Source organism: Dysidea avara, chromosome 4, assembly GCF_963678975.1.
Source record: "Dysidea avara chromosome 4, odDysAvar1.4, whole genome shotgun sequence".
In the NCBI taxonomy this organism is placed as follows: domain Eukaryota; kingdom Metazoa; phylum Porifera; class Demospongiae; order Dictyoceratida; family Dysideidae; genus Dysidea; species Dysidea avara.
The window spans coordinates 24,747,221-24,759,334 of NC_089275.1; the positions used below are offsets into that span (position 1 = coordinate 24,747,221).

The 12,114-nt window shown below is 35.9% G+C and overlaps 1 protein-coding gene across 2 annotated transcripts in view; it reads right to left on the reverse strand.

Moving 5' to 3' along the window:
- LOC136254487 (probable helicase with zinc finger domain) overlaps positions 1-12,114 on the reverse strand; it is a 34,255-nt gene that overhangs the window by 14,689 nt on the left and 7,452 nt on the right. For both annotated transcript variants that reach the window (XR_010700511.1, XM_066047188.1), the window contains exons 6-15: positions 7,551-7,621; positions 7,190-7,327; positions 6,312-6,431; positions 5,653-5,797; positions 5,412-5,498; positions 3,403-3,568; positions 3,016-3,109; positions 2,410-2,560; positions 1,398-1,478; positions 46-195 (exon numbers count right to left, since the gene is read on the reverse strand). Coding sequence is in view for 1 of the 2 variants with exons in the window: in XM_066047188.1 (XP_065903260.1) it covers positions 46-195; positions 1,398-1,478; positions 2,410-2,560; positions 3,016-3,109; positions 3,403-3,568; positions 5,412-5,498; positions 5,653-5,797; positions 6,312-6,431; positions 7,190-7,327; positions 7,551-7,621 (1,203 nt within the window). In the remaining variant the exon portion in view is untranslated. The remainder of the gene's footprint in view (positions 1-45; positions 196-1,397; positions 1,479-2,409; positions 2,561-3,015; positions 3,110-3,402; positions 3,569-5,411; positions 5,499-5,652; positions 5,798-6,311; positions 6,432-7,189; positions 7,328-7,550; positions 7,622-12,114) is intronic.

The window sequence follows — 12,114 nt, forward strand, 5'->3', positions numbered from 1 at the left end:
TGCGCACATGCACACACACACGCACAAATAGTACACAGAACTCACAGTAGGATGTGTTCGGTGGTTTTCTTCCAACATTGTCTTACACGATTTCCCAGCTCCATCAGAATAGGCACTAGTATGGTACAACCTTTCTAACAATGAAATATGAAGTCCATATTTTTTGGCCAAAGGTGAATAAACCGTTGGATCGATCTACATAATAAAAGATAATTTTACTGCTATAATCATCAATTATTAATGGCACAATTAACTACAATTAATTAATTTATAATAAAAATTGTTATAATTAAGTGCTATCAACAATGCATCCTACACACATTGGTTTGAATAAATTTTTTTTAATCCCTAAGCACACCTGTATATAAGTTTTGATTGGGCTTGCTGCCACTATTTACAGTATAAATTCAATAAACTGACATAATTAGTTGATGTTTCATCATTATTAATCCACAAAACAACAGTTTAATCATTATACAGTACCTCCTAAGTACAGTAATTCAGAACTTATATGCACACCTTTAACGGGAGTATGACACAATGGACACTTTCTACTAAAGAGGCTCAAGTCGGGACAATTCAAGTGAAACCCCATACTTAAGGTGTACACAGTAAAATTAAACCCTGAGTGCTAACCCTTTCTGGTACAATGGTATAATAAAACACATGCCAAGTAAAATTTCCACATGCTAGTACTTCTATTGTATGTTTCATAGTATGATACACTTATCCTGAAACAAGCACACCCACAAAGGTCCCATTCGGATCATTCACACATTCTGGGTTTATTTGAGTTGAAAGTCAATATAGGTTAAGATGACCAACAATCATTGCTGGTTGTTTTTCAGATGTGTGGGGAGATTCACTCATGTGTGTATCAGTGCACATGACATCGGAATTGTTGATGAATTGTTAAGATGATTAATCAATAAGGAGACATTATAAACTACTTGTTTGTACATACTGTAGTTTATTAGTGGCCACAGAGAAAGTTAAATAAGCCATTCAAGTAATGTATGTTATAGTAGGTGTGATTTTGATCACATGAATTTGAGAAATTTGTCTTCACAGAATTTCCCCATGAATACTGAATGCATTAATTAATTTCAAAAGATGCAAGTATGCTTCTTGCTAAAGTAGAAAGTACAGTAACCACCTTTAGAAACCCAATATCATATAAGGTATGTGTGGTCACTATTCATGGTTTACTAAGCATGTAAACTAAACCAGGACTGTTTGCAAACACAGAGAGAAGCAACTAATTGAATTAGTACTCTTACAATAACTAACAGACCTCCATCACTAAAATATATTTTACCTTAGTGCCATAGTGGTTAATTAGATTACTACCCCACTATAACTGTAATCACTTAATGGAGTTTACTTATTAACCTCACTTGCATATGGTCTCCAGCTAATATGATTTTGGTATCCTTACCAGCAAGATTCAATGGGACCAATGCTTCACATTCTAAAGCCTGTAAAACAAGCACACATGGATGTATGCACAACATCTACACGTGAAAAAATTAGATGTAAATATACCTGTATGGTTAAATTTGTAAATGCACACAACATGCATGTACAGTAGCATACTGTATTACATGCAAAGCATCAGTATACATGATTACACATACAGTACATGTACCAAAATTTTTACATTTCTGTACAAAAGGCCATGAGATCTGCAGCTACAGTACACTAGTCAAATAAGTGCACATGCAACTAATTCCTACTTCAGTCACATTACAGTTTGTCAACAGCACAGCCATGAATTAAATTTTCACTACTATATACAGTGTATAGCTGCAGACATACATGTAAATGACCTCCCTTGTTCATTTCTATGATCCCTATACCCAAATGTAAGTGTATGTATTAATTTTTATTTATTTTTACATTTTTGAAACATGATTTATGACTGGGAACAACCAATGTACGTACTGTATAGGGCATTTCATGAAAGAATGAGTGATATCAGACTGATCATAGTGCAAAAAACGCAAAGGAGGACAAAGGTAAGTCCTTGGACCTGCTGTAAGCGATGTCAAATGATAAAAAAATTAGTTCATATAGCATACCTGTACATGTACGAAGTCAAGTTTCAAAGATATGTCTGGCTGAAGGCATCAGTCATTACTCATTAGCAGAAAATTTGGTTAAATAGAAAATCAAATTATGTGGTAACACATCAGAAACAAATATATACATGCACGTCTGGGGTAGATTATACCTAACCAAATACTGCCAAGCAGTCATGATGGAAAGGTGATGTTGGTTTTAGGGTGATACAGTACTTTATGGCAGTGCAATCTTTGTGATCCATACTATACAGTACAAACATATTATACGATATGTATGCACATACTTTATGCGCTACAAGCAAATACTGTACACGTATAACTGTACCTGGGCAGCTTCATCAACAAATATGTGAGTGAAATGTCCCCTGGGTAGACCCATCAAAAATAGCAAACGAGCAGTTACAAGGGTAGTAACCAAAATCTTAGACTGAGATAATCTCATTAGATCAGGAATTACAAAACTTCCATCTTGGGTACTAAAGTACATACAGTCACATACAAACAAACATTCATTAATGGGATAGTGAATGCACACATATACTGTAGACAGTAAACTGCAGTACACTGCATGCATACCATACGTGTGCATGTGGTACACGTGTGTGTGCGTGTCGCGTGCGCGCATGCGTGTGTGTGCATGTGCAAATGCATGTCACGCAAGTGTGTAGGTATGTTGTTTGTGGCTTCACTGAAAATTAGTGTTTTACTGAGTGGATATATGCCCCAGTAGATCTCTTTATAAGGATGCCCCCATAATGTGTACACCTGGATGATTAGGATACTTAGCCATTCATACCTCCACAGTACGTATATTTGTGCATAAATTTACATCCTTGAAATACCTTTTTTAATAAGTACACTTAATTAGCATGTTACAAAGACAGAGTTATCACTGTCCTCACATAATAAAGTACTATGAAATATAATTCACCTTGAGTATTGCCTTACAGTTGGAGAAACAGTGTTACAACGACGACGACTATAAAACAGCCTAAACAGTGGTAACTTTACTTTTCTGCTAATGCCTACATAACAGAACAGATGAACACACCAAATAGTCTAGTACTTTACACATGTACATGTATATAGTAACTCCTTATACGGCTATAACATATAAGAATTTTTTTTACAATTAGCAAATTGCAAATCCAAATACTCTCATTACACTTTGAAAGCTTCATGCTATTCAGTACACCTAAATGTGTGCTGTTGACTAACATTGAGTTCCCATTAACATGTACCATACACAACCACAACTTTTAGAAACCATAAAACACAGTTTAGCCCATGTGTTTAATATACCACTACAAGTACATACTTGTCCATTCTTTATGAATATCTTCAACATACAAGTCAGCTGCACTATTAGAATGTGTACAGATCAGCATACGTGATGATGGATTGTGAAGGAGCATCAATACTATACACTCTCTCAGTGTACGAGTCTTTCCACAACCAAACGGTCCACATACTAGCGAAGGAATCTATATCAAGAAGACATGTAATAAGATGACATTATCTACTGTACATGTACATAAATACAAATACTTTTAAGGTCAATATTATGATCTTAATAAGAGTGAGTGCAGTGGCTTCCTGCTGCATATACGTACCCACATTTGCACATACGGACACCATATTCTCCGATAAAAAAAACCTATTTCAGCATATGGGGCTCACACCTGACTATTCAGTAGAATAATACAGCACTTTAACATAATACAATATCACTAGTTAGTGGTCAGTACATTATTCAATGATGCAACACCCAGTTAAGATTGGTTGTCGTTACAGAGCTATATAGAGTTCACTGTGATGAACTTGTGATTAATTGCTACATTCAGTTTCTCAAATTTGTAGTAGCGTTATACAGTATGTAGCTTTGTAATATACATGTAGTGTATAAAGTACGCATGTAGCAACAGCAAGCAACTAGCATGCTTAACAGTTTTGTGCACCTTTCTAATAATCCCAATGGGTTCAGGCTTCATTACCTTCCATCCTGCATGCTATTAAGAAGCCACTAATATCTTTTATAAAAACATTAAAACACATTTAGGACTTACCCTCAACACTAGTGAAGATTACCGGATGAAAAGCTGGTATGTAAATTAACGTGTCACAAACTGTTATATTGCTTGGAATTTACTATTAAAACACAAGTTGTCTGTTATATGTTTGTTCCCATGTAATAATAACTGGTTTAAGAAATAATATAGCAATGAAAATAAGGGAGCATTTAAAATAACCACTATTACAAACTGAGTGAAGGATGGGCACTAGAACAAAAACTTATTTGGAGTGGTCTTATATTTTCACACACCTGTCCCAATTACAGAGTCCCTCTTACCTTTCATGTACAGTCCTGTACCATAATATTACACAAAATTTTATGCATACAAGTGACCTCTTCCAGACATACAACATTTTTTTTGCCTGGATTGAAGGAGGCACACACAAAAGTACAGTATTGTAGTGGAAAAACACTCATGGATCAAAAATTCTAACAAAACAACCAGACAGTTCGATAAAGATATAGTAAAGATCCTGGTGGTGCAGTGTTTTTATTGAGCTTGTGCTGCATGGTCACAGAAACGATTTCTACATGTACTATAAACTTTATCGTTTTATTGCACTGCAAGGCACTAATTTAAAATGTGTTCCAAGTACTAATTTGTGGCAAACAGTACCATCAACCTAGGAAAAACAACCAAGTTCAATAACACATTTAACAGCTGGCAACAATAGGAAACTATTGTCTAGCTAGTACACAGTACTGTATATAAGTATATGTACAACACAAGACCAAAGTTCATATACTAGCTGTATCTGTAGTACTATACTATCAGAAAGTCTAACAAGTGTGTTGTCAATAGAACACACATACAGCTCTATGTGAGCAAAGTTTCTTGGGTCAATTGATCAATGTGTCAGTTTCAGGTGGTATAGCAGTAGTCTGCATGGTTAAAGCTCTCATACACTTAAACCTGTATGATCATGCCACTTGTTGCTACATACTGTAGTTTGGCCACCTATAATACCTGCTAATACTATTAAGTGTGAACAATTATGTTCTCCCAGATGTTTTGACAATCAAATCTATAATTTTAATCAACAAATGATCTCTTATTTATTATTATTTGTAGAACGACTAATGCACATACAGTACCACAAATTATTGAATGCATTAATTGTTCAATAATTAAATCCTAGCGACAAACTGCTAAACACTGATGCAAGTTTGCCATATTAAAATTTACACTTTGGATACTGTATATAGAGTTTTTGATTTTTAAAGCTAAACATAGACACAAGCAGAGTAGTAACCTTGCAAGATGATGCATCAAGTATACTGGTAACTGCAGCACGTTGCTTCTCATTTAAGCATGACAATTCCAAGTCTTTCACATATTCCTAAATGAGCACAAAGAACATCGCAGTAAAAGTATAAATTCAACAAACTATGCTTAGAATCAAAATTACAGTATATTGTAACAGCAAGAATCATACAGCTACAGTATCATTGACATGTACAGTACATACAGGGTGTACAGTGTGGGATACTCACTTGTTCTACAGTAAGTGACTTTTGTAGCTTTACTTTACTAGGGAATACACAATCCATCAGTACATTATCAACAGCATAATGCATAGCTCTAAATCGGATCCGGTCCACCACAAAACGAAATGAGCACATGTTACGGCTAGAATTCCTAAATTAACAGCAAAAAGTAGCAAACAAATACCAATAAAAACCTACACAGGGACACACACACACACACTACACACACAAACAGTGGTCACAATCAATCATTAAACTGAGCATATGAAATACAAACCTAATACTGTACAAAGTTTCTACTCTAATAGAACAGTTGGCAGTAGCCATTAAACAATAAATTAGGAGTACAGTATGCCAGCAATATATCCACCAGTGGCTTCAGCGTATACAGCTGCACACACAATTACTTGAGGCCAAATTACACAAAAATTCGGGATTATTAAACGGAAACTATTGAAACATTTTTGCAAGGGTTGATGGCTTCTGTGTATGCAGCTGTCAACACAACACTTAAGGGAATGACACAATAGCAAAAAGCGCCACAGGCTAGGATTAAAACATATGAATACTGCTTAAATAAACGGAAGCAATTATACAACAGGCTGTGTAAATACACAGAACACACAAAATGTGACTGTACTCTTGTAATCAAAACAGACACTTACAGTCCTTTAACAGCTTTCTCAGGCACCAGGAGAACCACCTCACTGCTGGCTACAGTTTCTACAGTACCTGTGAAAGCTTTCTGTTGTCCTGATGGTAGTAACAATACATGGTCATGTATCCTAAATGGTGCCAGACAACAAACAATCACCACTGTTTATACAACAGGTTAAGAATTCATGTAGATTAATTATCATCATACATGTATAAATCCCATATATAAGGTGAGAAATGCATGTCATATAAACACCACAAAAGCAAAAAGCCAAAAAAAGAGCAAAAGCAAAGCCTCCGGAAGCCATGCGATACATAGCCATTGCCGCCCAGTGAACCAGCACTGGGATGCCTGTGCACCACTCAGGCACTTGAGCCTTGTGCAGGTAAATCCTCCTGGGGCAGAGCTAGTAACCCGCAGGAGGACTTCCAGGTCTCATGGAGAGAGGTTACAGAACCTAAGGCCACTTTCACAAATCCTTGTCTGTCTAAACTATGCAAACATATAAAGGGATCATAATGACAAGCCAAAAACAAGCAACATGCATAGAAATCTAGAGCTATACACACACAGAGGTATATACTGTACCACTGTTAATTTGATACACTAGCTACACTGTATATGTACATCCTGTACATCTAAACTGAATACCATTTCTTACAGTGTAAATACAGCTAGAGCATTATGCACAGTACATTATACCCCTTGAACTTGTAAATTGATACTTATTAATTGCTTAAGTCTATCCAACTGTACTAAGACAACATAAGTAAACACCAATTTGATGTGTAACAATTGCCAACTTAAAAGTACACGTACACTGTAACATGTATACAAAAGTACATGTTACATGTACATGTATACAAAAAGAACATATATGTGTACCTGACAGTTCTCCCTCCTTCAAACAACTCCTCGTCCATTTGTAACTCAATGTACATGTAACCATTGGGTGCACCAAACACTCCATCAGAACGGCTTATATTTTTAGAACACTTCACTTCCACATCATAGAGATCATACCTATATTAACATACCTTTTAGATAGGATAGGCTACACATATAGTGCATTAATCAAGCATTCTGTACATGTACTACACGATGCATGCACCACACATACAGGGGTACTGTATATGCATAACTAAAATGTGCACACGCTACATGTACGTAAGTGAGTATACATAAGGTAAAAGTACTACAGTAAGTACTCATGTAACAATACAGGCTGTACACATTTAGTACAGACTTGCTCATTTCTTTTCTCTGATGATATTCTTCTATGAACAATAGATTATGCATTCTTCTTTTGTAATCCTCCTACAATACATGTACACACATACAGATAACTGATGAGTGTTGTACAGTACACAGTATTTATTCAGAAGGTTTATTTATGGTACCATATGTTATATCAAGCACACATGGAAGCCTACAGAAGCTTGTATTAATAAGTGCATCTACTGTACACTGTACTTTCAAGGATGGGAGAATATTTCTTGTTGAATCAAGAGTTCGTTCAACAAACAAACTTTGCAATTGGCAGTAATATATACAGTCTGTATGTGACCAGATTTTACAAAACCGATCCAAATCACACATCAAGCAAAATCAAACTTAACACCTCCAGTGGATAGCTACAGTACACCCCTGTACATGTACACTATCGTACTAGTAGTTTTGACACTCAGTACCACTCAAACTACTTGAGGCTGGTTTCAACAGACGTCTTTTCTGGGTGGTGTGTAAAAGGTAACAGATTGATGCACCTTTAGTGTAAATTTCATATGCATGCTTGCTATCCTTGGAGAGTTATGCTGGCTTGAATTCTTTAAAACCGTTTATCTCAAAACTTCTAATGTGCAATTTTGATCGTTTTTCCAAATCCAGTCACATACAGTGTATGTGCTACTACCAGAGTTGGGTCGTTACTCTAAAAATGTAACTAGTTGCATATCACTAGTTACTGTATTTCTATACAATGTAACACGTCACAGTTACATATTACTCCCAGATGAGTTACATTACACATTACTCTGAGGGCTGTAACTACTGTAGTAATATTAATATATTTAATAGTTATACCACGGCTGTGAGGGATTTGTTGATATATACACCCAAAGCCCGAGGGCTGTGGGTGTATAATATCAGCAAACACCAAGCAACCGTGGTATAAGTGATATATACAGGGGTATCACTTGGGGCGCACTCACCTAATAGGTGAAAGAACTACATGTACTGAGAACTCATCCCGTTTGTTTTATACAGTAGCATCTGAAGATCAATCGTGGTTTTAATAGCATGGGTTAATAGCCATCAGAACGATATCCATATGTTAAAACGTCATTAATACGTTACTATGCTTCAACGTGCAATGTTAGAAAACTTGCGATTGTGGGATGGAGTTTATATTGTTATCATTTTTGTACAAGTTAAGCCAACTAATTTCGCTATTGGGACAGTAGTAAGTTATTATATTAAGTTAAGTATTTAGGACTATAAGTTACTAACCTATTTCAACATAGCAGTAGTAACTTTGCTGTTCTGTGGTCTGATATGCAGTGGGTAAAAATATGCATCCACAATTGCCCAAACAATTATTTTGTGCCTTCATTATTCTTTAGTAACAACCAACTAGTCTATCTTACAAAATATACTCAGCTTAGCAGCCACTACAAAAATGAGTCCCACAATACAAAGCTCTATGTCGCTCAATATAACGAGTCAAAGTGCATCAATTCTTTGAACTGGCTGGGTATCAAAGTCATTGGCAAACCGCTTTCCCATGATATTGCCCGGGCAATATACGAGTTAAACACCAAGCGTCGCCTTTGAACATCCACACTAAAGTGGTACACTGTATATATTACATTGGTTCATTACAGGCTATAAATTAAGCCCAACCTTCTAAATACAGTACATGCTCCCAGCTAGTACTGGCCTACAACTACAAGTGACAAGAGTGACACATGTATTTTTCTGGTGTAGTTCAGCCTCAAAAAAATAGTATCTTGGTCTCGAGGGCACTCCCCATACACTATCACTCTTTGTTCAGCCATATTCAATGCAGTCAGGTTCCAAAATGCACATGCTGGATACAACGCGGTGAACGTGCATTAAGAAGAAAAGAAGTAATTTCTGGATGTAATATCTGTTATACAGTATATCACTCATTACTTTGTCATGTAATGCGTTATATTACCTCGTTACAACATAAGTAATATTATTATGTAATGTGTTACAAATGTAACTCGTTACCCCCAACTCTGTCTACTACCTGTATATCACTGCAGCCAAGCATAGTATACAGTACAGTGTCAACATACCCAACTAGTGAACATAATATACACATTACAAATAAAGTTTAGTACGATTATATATGTACAGTTGGCTTGTGTAAGGGGACATCTGGAACACACAGCTAGGGTACAGTGTACATGTACACGTCCAAGGTAGCTTCATGTAGAACATACTGTATGCTACATGCACTTGATGAGCATAGAACTATTGGTATCCAAGGCAATGATGACATGCTTTAATTTTGATGAACCAGTTTTGTTAGCTTTGCATGTCTATAGGCTGTGTGCTTTCTTTCAAAAATTTTGCTGTTAGTTCTCTATATATAGCATACAGCACCCATAAAATGAACACATCTGCACAAAGGTCAAGAGCAGTACAATTTGTCAACTAATCACTATAATTACTAGTGTACCTCCCAGAACATGCCCTCAGAATACACAGTACACAAATATTATAATGTTCAAGTTGGAAAACATGCACTGGGCAAATGAATTAAATTATAACACATCTGTACACTGAAGTAAAACATGCCAAGTGAAGTGGCATCATGTTATACAGTACTCTACATGTACATGTGTTGGTGAATTTTGTGTTCTTGTGACATCTTCATGTGCATACAGTACAGGTAAGTGTCTTACCACTAAGAATTTTTTTGCTACACTAAGTGAACTTTTATAATTCATGAACTTCTACACACCACATCAAATGGTGCATATGAGGATATGATATAATCAGGTATAGTCAAATTCCAAAATCGGATGCTTTTTGACCTCACATTTTCATCCAAATATGGATGATGCTTCACTAAATCATCCATTTTGGATGATTATTACTCATCTCTCTTATAGTTACATAAGCAAACATCATCCAAAAGTGGATGATTATTGCTTGATTCTCTATATAGTGAGTGCTTATGTAAGCAAATATCATCCAAAAGTGGATGATATTTGCTTGATTCACTATATAGTGAGAGATGTATGCAAGAAGCATCCAAAATCGGATGTTTCTAACCATCCAATATTGGAATGTAAACTTAGCCTTCCAAAATCGGATGTTTCTAACCATCCAATATTGGAATGTAAACTTTGCCTTCCAAAATCGGATGTTTCTTGCCATCCAATATTGGAATGTAATTTCTGTCGTCCAAAATTGGATGTTTCTTGCCATCCAATATTGGAATGTAACTTCTGCCTTCCAAAATTGGATGTTTCTTGCCATCCAATATTGGAATGCAATTTCTGTCGTCCAAAATCGGATGTTTCTTGCCATCCTATATTGGAATGTAATTTCTGTCGTCCAAAATTGGATGTTTCTTGCCATCCTATATTGGAATGTAATTTCTGCCTTCCAAAATTGGATGTTTCTTGCCATCCAATATTGGAATGTAATTTCTGTCGTCCAAAATTGGATGTTTCTTGCAATCCAATATTGGAATGTAACTTCCGCCTTCCAAAATCGCATGGTTTTTGCCATCCAATATTGAAATATAAGTTTTGCTTTCCAAAAATGGATGTTTCTTACTATCCATTATTGGAATGTAAGTTTTGCTTTCCAAAATTAGATGGTTCTTGCCATCCAATATAGACTATTTCCGAAATGACGTCTTGCAAACTCTATTTAGGGGACTCTTACGTTTTCGAGTACAGCTTCCCACGAAGAATACTTCTAAGGACCTATCATGCGACTTCTAGAGATAATTTCGAAATGAAATCACCAGGTATTGTTAAAGAAATGCTAATTTACCTCTACTCGGAAAAACAGGCGAAAAATTTAAACCCGAGTAAAAAAAATTGTGTTATTGCCTTATAGCTGTACCTGTTAGTTTTAGCTCGATATCTTCTTCCTGTAGTACACTAACAAGTCGACCTCCATTTACGGCCCATAGAAACAGTACTCAAAAACATTGGAGTCCCCCAAATAGAGGTTATTGAAACCTCAATTATTTTAAGTGAGATTGGTAGCATACAGCTGCAGATGATCAGTTTCTGTGGAATTTTCAGTATGTGTAGGGATCACAATAATAAAAGCACTGAAACAAGAAGATAGCAACACAGTGCATGGCAAGAAACATCCAAATTTGGATGGCAACAAATGTATTCCAATATTGGATGGCAAGAAACATCCAAATTCGGATGACCAGAAATGTATTCCAATATTGGATGGCAAGAAACATCCAAATTTGGATGACCAGAAATGTATTCCAATATTGGCTGGCTAGAAACATCCAAATTTGGATGGCGACAAATGTATTCCAATATTGGATGGCAAGAAACATCCAAATTTGGATAGCGACAAATGTATTCCAATATTGGATGGCAAGAAACATCCAAATTTGGATGATTGTTGCATAAATCTCTCACTATATAGAGATATGAGCAATAATCATCCACTTTTGGATGATTTTGTTCCTTTGCAATAATCATCCAATTGTGGATGAAAATGTGAGGTCAATAAACATCCAAAAATGGAAACGAACCATACCTCGATATAATAAAATATGTGCCCCAAACTTC